At 43.0% G+C, this 18,462-nt stretch overlaps 2 protein-coding genes across 4 annotated transcripts; one reads left to right on the forward strand and one right to left on the reverse strand.

Annotated features, from left to right (window-relative positions):
- Nucleotides 1–11,853, forward strand: LOC133418206 (epidermal growth factor receptor kinase substrate 8-like protein 1). Of its 2 annotated transcripts, XM_061706663.1 has the most exons (19): nucleotides 1–96; nucleotides 1,465–1,518; nucleotides 1,601–1,759; nucleotides 2,147–2,296; nucleotides 2,395–2,471; nucleotides 4,351–4,463; nucleotides 4,527–4,573; nucleotides 4,658–4,784; nucleotides 5,121–5,209; nucleotides 5,303–5,377; nucleotides 6,723–6,871; nucleotides 7,687–7,831; nucleotides 8,191–8,237; nucleotides 8,515–8,617; nucleotides 8,796–8,921; nucleotides 9,740–9,887; nucleotides 9,989–10,154; nucleotides 10,347–10,479; nucleotides 10,555–11,853. In XM_061706663.1, the coding sequence occupies exons 2-19, from the start codon at nucleotides 1,489–1,491 to the stop codon at nucleotides 10,639–10,641; spliced, it is 1,971 nt and encodes a 656-aa protein (XP_061562647.1). In that variant the 5' UTR covers nucleotides 1–96; nucleotides 1,465–1,488; the 3' UTR covers nucleotides 10,642–11,853. The 2 variants fall into 2 exon arrangements, with proteins under 2 accessions (XP_061562647.1, XP_061562648.1); XM_061706664.1 differs by lacking the exons at nucleotides 1–96; nucleotides 1,465–1,518; nucleotides 1,601–1,759 and having other exon boundaries at nucleotides 2,151–2,296; nucleotides 2,379–2,471; nucleotides 10,555–11,852.
- Nucleotides 11,082–18,359, reverse strand: luc7l (LUC7-like (S. cerevisiae)). 2 transcript variants are annotated; one of them, XM_061706696.1, is made up of 11 exons: nucleotides 18,155–18,323; nucleotides 17,021–17,091; nucleotides 15,032–15,126; nucleotides 14,241–14,339; nucleotides 13,958–14,068; nucleotides 13,705–13,848; nucleotides 12,846–13,022; nucleotides 12,670–12,758; nucleotides 12,523–12,552; nucleotides 12,275–12,430; nucleotides 11,082–11,835 (listed from the first exon to the last, which is right to left on the reverse strand). In XM_061706696.1, the coding sequence occupies exons 4-11, from the start codon at nucleotides 14,334–14,336 to the stop codon at nucleotides 11,721–11,723; spliced, it is 918 nt and encodes a 305-aa protein (XP_061562680.1). In that variant the 5' UTR covers nucleotides 14,337–14,339; nucleotides 15,032–15,126; nucleotides 17,021–17,091; nucleotides 18,155–18,323; the 3' UTR covers nucleotides 11,082–11,720. The 2 variants fall into 2 exon arrangements, with proteins under 2 accessions (XP_061562680.1, XP_061562678.1); XM_061706694.1 differs by lacking the exon at nucleotides 17,021–17,091 and having other exon boundaries at nucleotides 18,155–18,359.
- Nucleotides 18,360–18,462: the final 103 nt, after the last annotated feature.

Consider the following 18,462-nt stretch of genomic DNA (forward strand, 5'->3'; position numbering starts at 1 on the left):
TGTCATACCTGCACTCGCATCGGGCATAGTTTCCTTTAATAACGCAGACATACTTTTTCATATCAAGAATAAAGTGTTGGAAGCTTGTCGGTCCTGGTAAGTTGACATTTTGAAATAGTTAAGGAAAGAGCCAGTAGGGCACATTTTGGTTGAGTTGAACATGTAACGTAATGACATATGTCGCTGTCGGATCTATTTTTAGTCTCATGCGGTTTGACAGTCAGGCATAAAACAGAAAGCCTTTATTGTCATTGACGGCTAAATTGTTAGTTTTGCGCTACATATTTGTGCCCCGAGAGTTTGTCAGAAGGATTAGCTGGAATCAAACATGCTGACGTCAGCACCTTAAAAAGCAAAGACGAGAAAGCATGAACCTAAAAAAAAAAAAAAAAAAAAAACCTTTCACACTGGGGGTGGGGAATAAATAAATAAAAATTAAAAAATTAAAACTTAAAACCACAATGTAGACTGATTCTGGACTCTATCCGTGTGAAATTTAATGCGAAAGGAAGTGCGTGTGATTATTCTTTCAACTCCATTGTTGACCTTGAGTGACTTAAAAGGTGCCTATAAATAAAATTAATTCTCATAATTATTATTGCCAGAACCGTAGTGACGGATGACCTTAAATCGAACATCCTGATGTTCGCACGCTCACTGCTTTCTGACTTTAGAAAACAACAATGTATTACACTGCCCCCAGAAGGAGCAGCACAATATCCATTGAACTGAAGAACAAAACTGTCAAAAACAGTTCCATTTTTTTTTTTTTTAAAACAATCTATTTAATTATGTCATTAGTGCATGTTAAATACAATATTTTAGATATACAAATATATATTTATATATATTTTTTAATACAAGAAGGAAGTCAATATTTTATATATCATTTAAATTTTTGTTTTTTTTATTAGAACTTGAATCGTTTTTGGGGAATGTGGGCCTGTGAAGGGATTTTCTGCCGTTCGGCACTCTACTTGGCTGAGCTCGCACATGTGTCGGTAATTTCGTAACGTCCGTCTGTGCAGACGCACGGCGAAGGAAGCGCGAGCGATACTAATGAGCGCGCGCGATACCGACGATTGGAGGACACGCGGTGTCGATGAGCCCTATAAATAAGGCGGCCTGTAAGATACCGTGTTGCCGTCAAACCGGTCGGGCAGCTCGCTTTCGCGGCGTAATCGCCCGGTTACGGAATCACAGAGCGATACAGCCTGGAAAAGGAGACGACGAGGGAAATTGGTGTGCAGCGTATCGGTTCGAATGGATGAATGAAATAGTTTCTTTGAAAATCAAATGTGGCCCTTGAGCACAAAACCCACGGACGTTAAGCATGACGGCGATATTGGAACTTTTGGAGTCATGCGGTCACACAAAACGTTAGCTGGACTCCAAATTGTTCCACCTTTGGAGGAGACTCAAAGACCCTTTAATAACCGCGTGTAACGATGTTCTCATCCACAGTGAATTACACACGCAGGACAAAGAATGACCAACGTCCGACGGTATTTTGTCAACGTGAGTCTCGTCACAGGCTTGGGACTCTTTGTAAGAGATTGTGTACTCATTGAGTCATTTGTCCGTTTCTTGCCTTTCCCAGCACCTGATCACCTTCTCGCTCCAGAAAGGAGACGTGAAGACCGTGGAAGAGGCTCAGTCTCGCCTCCTCCAGCTGGCTCGGGGCAACAAGTTGTGGAGCCAACAGATGCTGCTGGATGTCGGACAGGATGCCGTTTATCTCAGAGACATACAGACTAAGGCGGGTAGATGCGACGGATTCATGTCTTGCTAAAACGGCAATTATGGGCTGCTGAGGCTCAAAGGCGCACGACAGTTCGGCTCGCGGTGTATCACGGGTGCCTGTACGCTCTGAACCCATCGCTTTCCAGGCAGCTTTGGGGCACGTTTGTGGCCTCAGAAGCTCCCCAAACGGGCTCGGCTCCAGAGTCGGCGTCAGCATGGGGGGGGGCTATAACGGCTGCTAAATTTATTAAATGAATTAAACTAATTCACACAATTCACCTGTTATTCACATACACACCGCACAGTGCGCTCTCATCTCAACGAGAAGGCCGCGCCGGGAATAAACGCAAGAAAATGGCCGATGATTACCGCTGTTGTTGTTATGTTACGTTATGTTATGCAGGAGGAGCTGGAGAACTACTCCTTCAACTCCATTTTCCGCTGCGAGTCCATTCACTCCAAGGAGCTCTTCCCATCCCTCCTGCTCCTCGTGTGCCAAAGCGCCAACGAGAAGAAGCCGGACATTCTCTTCTTCAACTGCGAGAACACCAAGGTGAGTTCCGTCAAAGCGCCGCCATGTTTTCACCTGCGTGGCTCAGGTTTTTTTTTTTTTTTTTTTTTACTTTTACTTTTAGCTTGTCATTCTCACAGGCAGAAGAAATGTGCGACATCATCACGCAGGCTGTTTCCAAGTCCAGCAAGAGTAAGAACATTCCCGACCCAATCAGGTACACTCGCTGACCTGTCTTAAAAAAAAAAAAGTAACCATTTGTTGTATTTTACAGTTACGCATGGCTAGAAATGCAATACTAACAGTAATACAGCGGATATGACAGCTTGTGACACAAATAACAAAAATGTCCCAAATCTTAAAATCCATTATTATTCCTCGTGAAGACAAGGCACATCTTTTATATTAGAAAAAAAAAAAAAAAAAAAAGATTCGGTTTGATCCGGTTAGTGTACTGGCACTTGTAGGAGCTTAATGTTGTGGTTACACTGTTCTTGGGTCAGTGAACAGCCGAGGCAAAACAATTCGCCTCCTGTTAGCCAGTTTGCTTTCCTGCCGCCATTATGCTGAATCAAAGCGGCTGTTGGCGTGCGTGCGTGCGCGAGAGGGAGGGAGGGCAGTGCAAACAGCTGACAGAGAACAACCTGTTCTACCGGTTCGCGCATAACATGAGAAGGTGTGACAGAGACAGCGCGGCCATTGTGGCAAAAGGCACAAAGTGCAGCGGCGGGATGACCTCGGAATAGTTTCAGGGGGCCTCGGCTTTTGGGATTACGGATCACCTGCTCTGGGATCGTTTCAAAAGGACCAGCGGAGGGACCGCTAACGGAGTAAGAAATATGCGGAACTTCGAGGTTGTTCATCTATGACAGGCAATACAATGAAATGTTCTTTCGCTAGATGGCAGAAAGTTGAATTAAACCGTGTTGCCATTCAGAGAACAGAAGGATTTTACAGTATATTTGCGAGTCAACTGAGACTTGATCATCGTTATTTCGATATACCGGGAGATACTTTTTGCGACATTTTTGTTCGGTTGCGTGGGGTGCGATTTTTCAAATGGAAAATATGTGCCTCGGCTCAATAAAGGTTGGGAAACACTACGTTAGAGCGGACAGCGAATCCCGATTTATCGCAGGGGATTTACGTTCCCGACGACCCGCAATAGGTGAAAATCCACGATTGAAAATAGATGCTCTTGGCGTGAAATTTACTCTACGTTATTGCAACCTCAAGCTTTTATTTGAGTGCAAAGAAAGTAGACCGTGTTCCTCTCTCTCTCTCGCGCGCTCTGAAATTGTATTCTCACTTCGCTGTGAATAAACCGCAGATTTTCATGAACTACAGGGATTTCGGCGACAGACAAGTTGCATCATTCGCTATAATCACCTTCCTTTTGTATCTGCAAGTGTATTTCATTGTTTATTTACAGCATTCTTGCTTAGTGTGACGCCCTCGCATGGGGGAAAGGAGAGCCACAGTCGCCGGTGCACTTTTCAGCCGTTCACCGGACGCTGGGGGAAAACAGTAAAAGACGCCGCGCACGCAGGAGCTGCTGTCGGCCGCAGCTCTCAGGCCGGAGCTCGCGCGCATACTCGATAATGTCACACGCCGCCCCGCCTCTTAAAGGCACACGCATGTACACAGACGCTACGATAGGCGTGGTAATTTCTTTACATGTTATGCTTGCGATTTGGAAACAATGTGTTTATGATGTCCGTAAAGTGTGTTTTAACAAGTTTGTGTGGAAAGGGTAGAACTAATTTGACCTATTGCGGGTGGATCTAGGACGCTTCTCCCCCGCGATAAACGTTTTAAGTGTAGGGTTCCACAAAACAAATCTGAGCTATGTCGTAGCGGTGACAGGTGAACCGCAGGGGAACACAACTGTAAATATCATTTGCCCAAAAAAGTGTAGTTGCCAAGTAACTTTTGTCACTTTTTAGCCATCAGGCTAACGATGTACTGTATACTGTATGTTCTGTTTTGTGTTTCCACGTATGCGAAAGTTCACACACAGTGCCGAGTCGGCAGCCGCCGCCATCGTCGTCGGCTTTTAACGTTGCGGAATATCCGTCGTACGTCTTTCCCCGAAGGCTTCCCCATAACGGCGCAGACATGCTCGACCCCTACGGCATTCCGAGCCCCCCCGTACCGCACGCTCCCAACGCCCCGCCAGTCAACCCCCCGCCGTACCCGGGACTCAGAGGTAAGAAAGCGACTTTATTCGCACAGCTTTCCCGCGACTGAGCTCTCACCTCTCTCGCGACAGCCAACGGAGGCCCTGACATCTCGTTACTTCGAGCCGAGAGAGAAGTGGTACGCCTCCCACCCATTTCGGTCCGGTCTCGTCACCTGCGAGTCACGAGGAGAGTGTTAAAAGAGCAACTTCCTCTTCCTCAGGGCATCCTCAATCACTGCTTCGACGACATCGAGAGCTTCATGTCCAAACTGCAGCAGACCGCCGAGGCCGCCATCGTGCTCAGCCAGAGGAAGAAGAAGAAGAAAACCAAAAAGCAGAGTGCTGAAGGTCAAATGAATTGCTAACACGTGCAAAAATATAGCTTTGCTATTTGCAGTGGTAGTTACTGCACTTATTCTGTTTAGTGAGTTCAGAGATTTGTTTCCAAATACATTTGCATGTTTTCAGCAATCATCTTCAAACGTGTATATATGAATCAATTTTGGATATAATAGCCTTCAGCTGTTTTTTTTTTTTTTTTTAACCAATTCCGTATTCCTGATTTTTGGGATGTGGCTCCACAGGCGCTCTGTTGAATTAGTACTTCTATATTCTTTTTTTTTTTTATGCAATCTCTACTACGCCTAACGTACTTTTATAATTTCTTGTTATTTATTTCAACAGACGATCTACTCACCGTGAGGGCCAGGCCGCCACCCGAAGGGGAGTTTGTTGATATTTTCCAGAAATTCAAATATTGCTTCAGTCTGCTGGTCTGTATTCAACCACGTCACTTTTTCTAGTACTTTTGTTGTTGTTGTTTTGTTTTTGCTTGCTCCCTTATCGTAGATTTATTTACTACGTAGGCCCGTTTGAAATCCACCATAGCCAGCCCCTCCTCAGACGAGCTTGTTCATCATGTCTTCAAACCTCTGGATATGGCGAGTACATTTCAATCGTCCACCTATCATTTTCAATCAATGTCGACAAAATAGGAATGCAGAACGCCATTGTATTAAAACAAAACGTTTTTTTATTTTAGTAAATATAATTTGCTGAATGTAATTTCAAATTACATTTTTTTTTTTAAATCTCCCACTGTACATAACATGGCAAACGGTTTACAAAGGGGTCTGTTTACAAGTCTTTACAGCCACTGATATGTAACTGCACGTTTCTGATTATTTAATCATTGCAATTATGTTATTAATTCCTTTATAGTATACATCTTGCAAGAGAGTCATCAGTTAATTTTAAACACACCAGGAATTCGCTTCTGGCTGTTTCTCTCGCTGCAGTCCTGTAGTAGTGTACATAGGGTGTACCGTACATACTGTGTGTTATATAAGTATGATTAAAAAACAAAACATGACGTTTAAACAGATGTGCAAAAACAATAATAAACCATTTGTATCTGTATATATGTAATATGGTCTCTCGAATAACGTTTATTGTGCAGTGTTCTGCATATTCACGAAAATTGAGCGACTTCGAATCAATCACGATCGCGAACACGTCAGACAACCACAGTTGGAGACCGGAGCAGGGGCGGCCACTTTAACACACAAAAAGTGACTTTTAATAGGTTTAAATGTGTTTAAAGTGCGTGGGAGGGATAGAAGTATATATAAAAAAAGTTTTGTGGATTTTCACCTGTTGTGGCTGGGTCTGGAATCCCCACTACAACAAACATTTTAATTAATTCATTTTAGGAAAAAAACATCTTCATGTAACAAATATTAGATTTACAGATATAATACATTTATTCGTACCATGGTCAAACTTTTGAGTTGAAGTGATTCTTGTTTCCTTTTTTTAATTTGTTGAACGGGTATATTCTGTCAGGAAATTACAATTGTGTATATATATATATATATATATATATATATATATATATATATATTAAAAAATTTTTTTTTTTTTTAATTACAAAAAAATCACTCAATGTACAAAATATTTATGTATTTTTTTTTCATTATTTATAATAAACCAGCAAACCAGGTACTGAATTAGATAAATAAAAATGCTTACATTTTACCTCAATAATGTTAAGGGGGGAAAATGGATAAATAAATATTTTCGGACTCCTAATGGTGCCCGCAAGGCCATACTTTCTTTATCCCTGATTTATGCCATTATATATATATATATATATATATATATATATATTTAGCTTGTGGTACGCAAGTGCATGAAAAGAGTGGTGTTGGTGTGTGACCCTCGCGTGTTGCTTATCAGAGCGGGCATGTGAACAGTGGTTTGTTTGTCTTATCTGGGTGTGTCCAGATGGTGAAGACGACAGGGGGCCCGGCTCTGGCGGCCTCCGTGTCCAGCCCCGCCCTGACCGACGCTGCCGTGTCCCTGCTGCAAGAGAACCTGACCGTGGACGAGAGGCAACTGTGGACGTCCCTGGGTCCCAACTGGACGCACGCTCGGTCGGTGACAGCCGTCGCTTGCGGTCGTCTGGGGGGCGGGGGGGGGGGGCGGAGTGACAAAAGTCATGTGGGGTGACAACAGGAGAAGGGAATTATTCATTTTGAGTTCGGGAATAGAAATACAGTGGTGCCTTGAGATACAAGTTTAATTTGCACTGTGACCACGGGTGTATCTCAAATCATCTTGTGCTACTCAAATTAATAGAAATGCCAATAATCTAGTCACTTTTTTTAATAGCACTCTATAATATTGTACTTTATAAAAACATACTGTAAGTTTTTGCTTCAATTCAATGGACATTGTGCTACTTCTCCTTGGCCACCCGAGTACAACATAATACAGATCTATGGTTATAGGTGGAGATGGTCACAGATTCTTAGTAAACCGCAGTAATATTAGTCATTCTTCGCAGAGGATAAAGAACACATGCCTATGAGTATTGGTACATTATCGGTGTACGTGTTGCTCCACTGTGTTCAAATAACCGTTGCTTAAAGGGTTACGACACCGCGACATACATGCTATTCGTTAGCCTGTCTATGGCCTTTTGCATGATTGTTAGCACTGAGCTAAGCAGACTTGCCTAAGGTAAAGCCATGTGGTCGTGGTTAAAAACATAATTTTTTGTTTTATGTTGTGGTTGACAGTAAGCGTCAACTGGGAGTGACATTTAAAGGAGTTGAGGAATTTTTATCTTTTTTTTTTTTCGACTCGGGACTTGAGGGCAAAGACTTGAGACAGACTTGTAATTCGGTCCCACCTGCGCCGTCACTAAACCCTGTTTAACGAGCCTCTCGTCTCCGTATGCCGTCAGCGCTGAGCTCCGAGGGCCGATCGCTCCGTACACGCCCGTGTTCCTAGATGGCTGGAAGCCCAACACCTTCCGGGCGGACGGGCAGGTTTGGGAGGATCCGGTCGAGTCACAGCACAAACACGAAGCCTTCCGGCTCAAACAAGAGGTACGGACGGAATGCCGCGAAATAGTTCGAGTTTGCGCATCGAGTTTCGAATACTTTGAGATTTCTTTGACTTTCTTTTTTCCAAATTCAGTTAGTTGTTCTTAGAGCATGTTTGCTGTTTTATTAGCTCCTTTTAAATGCTGAGTTTTATTTTAGTTCTTACTAATCTGTTTTTTGTTTTCAATTCAAGTTTTTTGTTGTACTATTCTAAAGAAGCTTGTTAACTTCTAACAAATTTAGAAAACTGGACATGACTGTACAGATAGCGGGTATTAATAATTTGAGGTAAGAAACAAAATGTAAAAAAATAAAATGAAATAAAAAATAAGTTGTTTGTGTGTGTGTCCTGTTTTTGACAGCAGCAGCAGCAGCAGCAGCAGCTCAACAGCCACATTGGTGATGAAATGTAAGCCCTGTTTTAAAGCACTGGTTCTGTACCGGGGTCCGCAAAATAATTTCATATTTATTAAAAAAAAAAAAAAAAAAAAAGTCTAAACCTACATATGGGAACAGGCAGTAGCGGAACCTAACAACTCTTAACAAGTTCCCACACACCGAAACTTATTGAAACACACTTTTTAAACAGTAAAACAATTAAATAAATAAAAAAACACACCATAGCGTGGGATCACTGTCCTCGTGTTGTTGTAATCTCAGCATGTCTCCCCCTCCTCCCCTCACAGAGACACAGGAGACCCAGAATCTGACAAAGTCTACAGCTGCAGTTACGACTTCATTGCCAGGAACAACACGGAGCTTTCTGTGCAACAAGGGGAGACGCTCGAGGTGCTTTTCGTACAGTATCAAAAGATTTGTACAATTGTGATACGATAGTGATGTAATCAAGAGGTAGATTCAGGCCCAGGTACCAAATGTGCGGGCCGCCATTGACTTTGCTACGATACTCACCGGGGGGGGGGGCATTTCCTGTCCGGAGGTTCCATTCCCTGTTTGTGTGCGACAGGTGCTCGAGTCATCCAAGCGCTGGTGGAAGTGTCGCAATCGGTTCAACCAGGTAGGCTTTGTTCCCTTCAACATCCTGGAGCCCGTCACTCACGTGGAGAGTCCCGTCACCAGCCGGCCCCCCGTTGTAAGGCGTGCACAAAACGCGCATCGTCACTCCGTCTGTGTTCCGAATCGCTACCTAGCTACGACAGCATATCAGGGCTACACAAAAAGAAATCCTAAAAGGCTGCAAAAACCGTTTGGAATAAGTCAAAGGTCGATTCATCGAGATTGGTCACGTCACGAGATTTTAGTGGTATTCTCAAAGAGAAAAAAAAATAACCAAATACAGATCGATAGCTAATAAAAACATGACTAATGATAAAGGAGACTATTAAGTTATAAACATTTACACAGTTAACATACCACACTTCCTGTATTAATGCTTTTAATCTGAAAGACAAAGTGCGCCACTTCCGGTGGCAGAGGTTGCTTACTCAGCGATCGACACGCCCAACATTCACTATAATAAACATCACATAAAACGCTCAAACCACACTTTCAGGCGCAACAAGCTAATGGCGTGTGTTGCGACTCACGTTGTCATTGACGCACACAGCCCAACTCAATTTATAATCGCCACCGTCTTGAGTCACAACCCTGTTTCCAGACACATGAATTGCTTCTGTTTGAATAACAAATATACAAATGGACACAAAAGTAAAATATTTAAGACGAGAGGTGCTGCCTATCGAGTACCCCTGCTCTATATAGTGCCCTATATAATAAGTTTGCCATTTTGTAGCAGACGGCTTTTTGTGGATTCTTTTGGGAAACTGTCTAGTCCACTATTAAAAAAAAAACTCTCTCTATAGTGATTAAGGACAATGAGTGAATTATTCCGAACAGGGCCGCTACCATCCCTGACAGGACATCTTACCCGATGTTTCTTTCCTCCCTCAGGCTCCGGCCCCGCCTCCCCTCGCCAAGACTTTCCCCCCTGTTGCACCCAGCTTGCCCCCCCTGCGCCAGAACCCCTCAGTCCAACGCGCCCCGCACAGCGTGCCCACCTACAACCAGCACGCGCCTGCAACAGAGGACAACGATAGAGGTAGACGCCGAGGGAGGTCGTGTAACAAACCCGTGGTTCAGATCAGCTCGATTGCTTCTGGGGGTGACGTGACAAATTGTATTTGTATACAACACTTGCAGTCATGTTGGTCAACGACGAGCTGCTCCAGAGGCTGACCAACGGAAAAGCCACCAACAGCAAGCCTCTGATCATCCCTCGATCTGCAGAAACCTCTCTCCCTCTCGACTACCATTCCAGCCCAGCGGAGGTGGCGAGGTGGCTGGCGGGGAAAGGCTTCAGTGAATCGTGAGTCAACACTCGGGCTTGAACGCAACTCGCATGCAAAATTTGACTGCACTTAGGGGCCTTTCCTCAAAGTCCATGTTGGTGTCAAAGCTGTAACAGATTTGCTTTGGCGCCATCCGGTGGCCACTCCAGTAAACTCTGACAATTCCGAAGTAGCAGCTTACCTGTGTTCTTCTTCCCGCCCCCCCCCAGGACGGTGACGTGTTTGGGGGTCCTGACGGGCGCTCAGCTGTTCTCCCTCAGCAAGGACGAGCTGCGAGAAGTTGTCCCGGACGAAGGCGCTCGGGTTTACAGCCAGATGGCGGTGCAGCAAGCACTGTTGGAGGTGAGCCCTCACGAACTCTCGGCACAATTCAAAGTCCATTCTTTGGTCCTCATCGGTTCTTTTGTTTTTCCGCAGGACGCTCAGAGGGCCACAGAGCTGGAGGCCGTCATGGAGAGACAGAAAATGAAGGTGGATCTGAAATTGGAGAGCAGCACATTGTGAGCAGATGCATCACAGATGGACTATATAGCTATATGATACAGAAAGATAATATATACGGTACTTATCTGAAAATAGTGTGCAGCCATGATGTAAGCTTCCGTCTGTGAGTATCACTGTGCCTGTTGTCAATTGGAGTTCACTTTCATATTTAACGCAAGCATGCGCTGTTAATTTATAGTTCTCACGTGGATTTCACCATCAATTGACAGTAATATTCAGTAAATGGAAAAAATACAACTGTATTTGAATACAGCACCTCTACCACACAAAGGCTTACCGTGCAAGAAATGACCAACAGGCAATAAAGTCTTTAATATGGTTTAATTGAGAATATTATTTTTTTTTTCCAATATGAATTCCAGCGGAACCAAAAATCGACACCTTCACACATGTAAAGCGACGCAGCCGTTACAATCTGTTTGCACGTAATTACAAAGCAGTTCAGGTCATCATGTATTTTTTATTTTTTAATGGCATTGTACAACTTTTCAATTGCCAAAACTAACTCAAATGAATTTTCTTTAAATGGTGAACATTTATATGCTTTTTTTTTTTTTTTTTTTTCACTCAATCAACAAAACATGATAGATAACGCAACGCAAACATTTCCAACTTTTTTTTCTACTAGACTTCACATTTCATTTTACCTTCACTACATACTGGCCGCGGAGAAGGGGGGAAAAAATAAAAAATAAAATAGGTTGGACGAGAAAACATGGTGGACATGTGGAGGGACTTGAAGAATTAACACTCGCAAATTCTGCATGAGGGTTCCTAAGACTTTGGAAGGGCACTGATCAAACCAAGAACAGGAAACCAAAACTAATTCCAGACATACTCCAAAGTCTGTATAGTAAAAGAAACTTAATAAAAGAATATTCACAAATGTATGGTCTGTTTATTTGATAAAGAAAGGCCACCAAATCACCGAGGATGAAAGTTGGCTTGAAATTCTGTCGATTCATAACGACTGAATCAGATTTGGGTCTCATTAAAGTCAAAGGAAGGAAAAGCAAGGAGGTTTATGGAGGACTATGTGGAACAAGATGGTGACCGTCGTGTGGGACGGACGTTGGCCTTCACGGGTCTTCTCTGTCGTCTGCCCTGCGAGAGTCCGACCTGCCGTTGACGCCGTCTCGCCGCTCGCGCCCCTGCGACTCGTCTCTGGACGAGCGCTCGCGGTCTCTGGATGACCTGGGCCCAAAGTCACACACGCGCAGGATTTAAGCAGTTGGCCGGTTCGTCTGCGTGCGAGCGTTTGGCTGCGAGTTGCGGCCCTCGGTGACAGCAGCTCTTGGCGAGTGTTGTCATTTGGAATTTGTGTTTTAATACGCACCATTTTGTTTTTTTTTGGGGGGGGGGGCAACCCCAAAACACTAAGTGGCAGTTCATCCCCGCTTATTCAAGAATTCTATGGGTTTAAAAAAAACTTTATTCTATTTCAGTGCAATTATAAAGACCATCAATTAGCCGTGGATTTTAGCGGCGGTCCACTGTAATCCAAATTTTGATGCCAGTATTTTCCCTTTTACAGCAAATCAATATCTGCTCCCAATATCGGTTATCGGCCTCCTTGACAACTAAGAATTGATATCTGCCCTAAAATAACCATACGGGTGCATCGCTAGCGTACTTGTGTCTGGAGCTCTGCTCGTGGCTGTGACGGTGGCCTCGGCTTCGGGAGCGGGACCTCTGTCGTCTCTTCCTGTCTCTGGATCGGGAGCGCGAGCGGCGCTTGTCTCGTGACGAGGAGCGAGAGCGGCGCCTCCTTCGGTCACGAGAACGAGACCTAAAAATAAGACGTGGTGTTACAGGCCGCTGGGAACGTCCGGGCGTAAAAGGTTGAAGTAGGACTAGCGGGGCGTTCGTCAAGTTTCTTACCTTTTACGCTCTCTGCTTCGGGATCTTGTTCTGTGAAGAGAATAGATGACTGTTAAAAACAATAAACAATATGACCAAGCTTCTCCTGTGTCGTATCGTGATACGACAAGGGTTAACGGTTTGTTGTGGCAAAGTTCACTCCCTCACCGTTTTTTCATCTTTTCCTCCTTCTCCCTTTCTTCCCGTCTCTTGAGGCGCTCCTGGTTGCGTTTCTCCTGCTTGTCCACAACCGTTTTCTGACGACAACAAAAGTCGCTGCTTGATTAACGAGACTGCGCCAGGAAGGGCTCTGCGGTAACGTGGCGAGCGTGTACCGCACACACTTTTAGTTGGTCCAGCTTCTCTCTGATCTGGATGAAGCCCAGGTGGAGTTTGCCTCCGAAGTGGTCGGCCAAACGGCGGTCGTTGTCGTGGAGACCCAGGTAAGCGGAGCACACCTCGCAAACGCGCAGTTTCTGCTGCTGGAAACTGGAGGCCGGCATGGAGTTTCTGTATTCCTCCTGGAAGAACACGCAAAGACGAGAAGATGGAAGCGTTACGATCAAGTTGAACAGGAAGACCAGGTGACCACAAGCGAGGAAGACCAGCTGAGTCTGCAGGTGGAAGAACATTTAGCATATGCAAAAAACTGCACAAAGGGCGGCCCACTGTGTTGTCCTCTGAATACAAACATTTTTTACATTCAAAAAAATATGTTGCATTAAATGAACCATTTTTTTTTTGCTAAAATAAGTTATTTATTTGTATTCCTTTATTAATTTAATAATCTATTGGTTAACTATTACCATAAGTTAAAAAAAAATAAAAAAATGAAATGTGAAAAACATTTAATTTAATAATCTGTAATTAAAATATAAATACAACTGAGAATTAATCATTAAAACATTACAAAACCTTATCAAACAAATGATTCATAATAGAATACAAATATTAATCAAACGAACAACTACAAGTAAATGCATTTAGTTTTTAATTGATAAATAATTTTGACTGATTATTATCAAATTAACTAAAACTACAATAAGAAAATAAATTACTATTTTGTTATTAAAAGAAACAAATTCACCTCTCTTCTTTTTTTTTTTTTTTTATAAATCTCATCTATCATCCATTTTTAAACATCAAATATGCCCAGGCCCTCAAAGGTTTGCTGGAACGCTGCTCCGAGCGCTTCGGCCTCACCTCCGCATCCTTCTTCCTGCTGCGGACCTTCTCCACTTCCTGCAGAACCTTTTGGGATTCCTCCACATTTCCCTCAGCTCCGAGTTGCTCAGCTTTGGCCAGGAGCTTCCCGATTTCCTCGTTCAGCTCGTGCACCTTCTCCGCCTGCAGCGTGGATTCGACACTCTTATTTGCTGCCCGGGGGGGGGGGCCAATAAAATCCGACACTACACCACTTGTATTTGTGTGTTTTTTTTTTTTTTAATAAACAAACCTTGGCCGCCACTTCGGCACTGATCTCTTCTTGAGTCTCCGCCAAGCGCTTCTTGGCCAGTTCCGTCCTGCGGTCGCAGTCGGCGATGAATGACTCCAAGTGATCGACCGCCTTTGGAAGGGGGAGAGTAACAAGTCGGCGACATTACAAAATAATAATAAATAAATAACACACACAAAAAAAAAAACAACAAAAAAAACACTTATGTGCAGAGTGGCGGTTTTAACTGCCATTTTGACTTTGGTCACGCTGGCGTATTTTGCTTTGCCGAAACATCACTTACGTCGAGCTCAAAAAACAGGTCTCTCTCCTTGGAGGCAATTTCATAGTCTGCTCGGAGTGCCAGGTCGTGGATCTTGGTGCACTCTCCCAGGTCCATGCGCTGCCAAGCAAAAACACACAAGGACACTTGAATGCTGCAGATAGAATATACTGACAAAATAAATTAATCAAGGTTTATCACATCACTCCGGTTTTAACTTCTCTTCACTGGCTCCCAGTTAAAACCAACAATTGTTTTGAAAATACTTCGAAATGTCTTTAAATCTAGGAATAGTTTCACAACTAAGTGGTTGTCATTCTTTGCAGAGGATGAAGTATATATGCCCGTGAGTATTGTGATATTATTGGTCGACATATGTTGCTCGACCGTTTGTGTTCAAACATCCGTTATTACACCGCCAAACTGATGCTACTCATTAGCTCACCTATGGCAAACTTATATTGTATGTTAGCAGTAAGCTAGCGGGCATTCAAAGTGATGTGGCTGTTTAAGTAACAAAAAGTAACTCTCTTTTTTTATGATTAGTTCGAAAAACCAACTCGGAGTGGCAAGAAACAGTTGAAGTCTCTTTTCTGAAAAATATTTCACTATCTGACAAACTGTTACTGTGAAGTGAGTTGAGTTTGCAACCACAACCTAATCTGCGTATCGAATTTCCCCCCCCCCCCCCCCCCTCTAAAAATGTGTTGAGTCGAGGTACACCCGTATAAATTACGTTGACCTGACTGACTACGAGGCTGCGGCTACACTGAATATGTAAAATGTTACTACGGTCCTGCGTTGACACTTACGGTTCCAGACAGGATGTCGTGCGGACAGCAGTCGAGAAGATGACTTTTGCAGACTCGCTCGTCCGAGTACTTGACCCTCTGCCGCGTCTCGTCCCCTGAAACAGTCCAAAAGGTGTCCAGTGAGAAAGACCTCACGTATTAGTCAGCCAGGGCGAGGATTCAGCTTTTGACTTATCGGACTGCCGTTTTACAATACAACAAAGTGTCGCACCAGATCACAATAGCGGCACTCAAACAGTCCGAGACCTTGTTAAAGAGTGGGATCAAAAAAACAAACAAAAAAACAAAAATACAACAACAAAAAGAAATCATCTTGGTCATTAGCCTGTCATAGGAACTATTTGGAAACAAACTTTGCCTGTGTTGGCATGAGTGTGAAGTACACGAGGCAACGCGTGGCCTCATTGTGTGACTTACCCAGGCCTCAATGACATTATGACACTAAGCAGAGCCTCAACTCTCAGTTTAGCTTGTTTTAAGGCTCAGTGTCCACAATGCTATGTTTTAGATGGCACGTCAACTCGTGATGCACCGAAATGAAAATTCTTGGCCCAAAACGAGGAACCCGAGGCCAAAAGCCGAGAGAAATTACTATGCTAATTATTAATAAAATTGCATTTATGGCTATAACCGCAGAGCTGCCAACCTATAGAAATTCAACCCAGAACAATAGGAATTGTCCCATTTTTTAAAATTATGTCACGAACATTAACGCGGGACAGTTACTGCAGCACATATCTCAAGTGATGTAGCACACTAGCGATGATGTATGAATTCATTTCTAGCATGACTTGCTCCTTTAACAGTATTTTCTCTCCAGACACTTATTAAATTGCTTCAGCATTTTGCTCTTCAAAGCTGCTTCGCAGCAACGTGGTTCCAGCCAGACCTACGTGACAAGTTAACTATATCCCCCAATCACTTACTTTGGTCTTTTGCAACTAGATGTTACGATAGCTTAGCAATTAGCATGACATCTTTGCCTTTCTCCTGTTAATTACTCCTCGTTGTCCTTTTGCGGTAAAGACGCTTGTCAGAAGTGTAAAGTGTGGGAACTAATCATGTAGGCCATGATTAGTTCCCTGGCATGGAGGCCATGATTAGTGGCTTGTGCTGCATCGATACCGGACGCGAAGCGAACGTTCGCCTCCGCGGCTCGCTATCGTGTATAGCCACGTTAGCCATAGAGGCGCAAAATAGCGTGCAAGCAAGCACCCCTCCTTAGTACACGAACAGAGGAAAGCAGGAAGGTTGGGCGACTGCGGACGCACCGTTAAAAAAATAAAAATAAAAAATAATAATTAAAAAAAATATATATAGTGTAGACAACCGAGTTTTGCTTGCATCACAACAACATCCTGTTTCGGCCGTTTTAGTTTGGTGGCAAAAGTCTTTCAGTCCGAAACAGAAAATGCTCTTTTGAGCCAATTTCAGCTGAAATTTTCCGGTGGCCAAAAATTCGGTGCATCACTACCGTCAACACATAAGGTTAAAAACGCTAATCAATCGGGCCAAGCCATTTACAGACATGAAACATTGACAGAAAGTAGGTTTTATACACACTGCGATCTGCACCACATACTGTACCCTTCTGCTTCTTCAAGCCCTCAGCTGCAGAATTTTAAACCGGCTGTGGGAAAGTAAAAATTGGAACAGTTTTCTTGCCAAACCTGCATAAGAAGTTGGGAGTCATACAAGAGTCAGATCGAAAAATGATGTGCGTAAAGTGTGTCTCGTCTGGAGAAAGAAAAAAAAAAGAAAAAAAAAAAAAAGAAAAATAAGACGTCTACTGGTATGCTGAGAAGTGTTTTGTGTTCATTCAGCGCGACCAGGTGTCTTTAGCAGCTTAGCACTACTCCAAATTGCATATCTTTAAAAAAAAAAAGAAAAAAAAAATTAAATGAAAAAACAGGCTACAATGACTTCCGAAAAGCAAACATACTGTTTGGATATTGATCATAACAGCTTTAAAAATTATGTGTGACTCACGGCTCGATGAACATGAGGCTTTTCTGCAACTCCTTTGCAGATTGATGTAGGCTGGCAAAGATACACTGAACCTTAATGAATAAAATAAAGGGGCCACAATTGTTCAGTTTGTATGCAACATATGCATGGGAAGAATTTGCTGATAATTTCATCACACGCACACACACAGTCACTCACACTTATGAGGATGATCCACAAGTTACTGTTAAGATGAACCTCATTTTTAACAGGGCAGCCTAGCAATATGCTTTCTGCCTCCTTTAAGACTCAATTAATTTCTGTTAATGTTTGTATCCAAAATGGCTGAAAGCTCTTTTCAATTGTAGACTTGCATACAGTATAGAAACTATAGATGTATCGGTGCAGATACTGCATACGTCTGCAAAATGAATGTCCCATTTTTGATGGGATGGACTTTTTAAATCAAGATAATCGATTAATTAAAAAAAAAAAAAAAAAAAGAACCAACAGATTCATCAATTCTCAAAATAATAGTTAGTTGCAGTTGTAATTCCAATTTTCAGTACTTCTTGCACAGGTTGTTGTTCCCGAACAAGGATCTTGTGCTTTTTAGGTTCAATCTGAAGCCATATACTTATCGCAAACTATATGTGACAAGTGGATAATGTAAAAAAAAAAATAATAATAATAATCACATTTTCATGATTCAGCATAAGCGATAGCTCGCTGACGTTTAACTGCGTTTTAACGTCATATGTGCGCCGAATAACCTAATGACGGCGACATATAAACCCAAGTAAAAAACTATTTGGACAGAATTTAAATATTTGTATCCATATTTCTGGCAGCATTACAAGTGATCGCTATTGAGTGCGGTCGCGCTTTACTGTTAGCCACCTTATGCTATAAAAAAAAAAAATTCAAATTTAAAAAAAAAATACAAAAAAGGAAATAAGACGGTTATTAGCGGCCCATTTCGTTTCACTTGAACAACCCAATGGATACAAACATTAAACCGTGGCGTTGTACGCAAATATATTGATATGAAGTGAGCCCTCGTTTGCATTCACGCAGGCCTGTCCATCACACGCCAACACAAGCCTGCCTCAACACTGGCTCCATCTTGGCTAGCGAGCTAAAGCTAGCTGGGCTAGCGAGCAAACAGCGACTCACCGTCCCTCGCCGTCCCCATCAGCTGGTCGAGCAAAGCTCTCATTTGAGCTTGGGCGGACATTGGAGCGGCCTCTTTCGTCGATGCTGCTGTTATAAAAGTAAGTGGCAGGAAAAAAAAAATAGAGGAGTTCCGGATTATTTGTACGATTGAAAAATAAGGCAAAGCATCGCCAGTTTCAGACGTTCGCTCGTCGTCGTCTTTTTTTTTTTTTTTTTTTTTTAGGGGAAATTACGTCGAACCCAACTGCAAAGTTCCGTTTCGCTACTTTAAAGGAGTGGCGAGCTTTCTGAAATGGACCAATCAAAAA

Source organism: Phycodurus eques, chromosome 19 (genome assembly GCF_024500275.1).
Source record: "Phycodurus eques isolate BA_2022a chromosome 19, UOR_Pequ_1.1, whole genome shotgun sequence".
Classification (NCBI taxonomy): domain Eukaryota; kingdom Metazoa; phylum Chordata; class Actinopteri; order Syngnathiformes; family Syngnathidae; genus Phycodurus; species Phycodurus eques.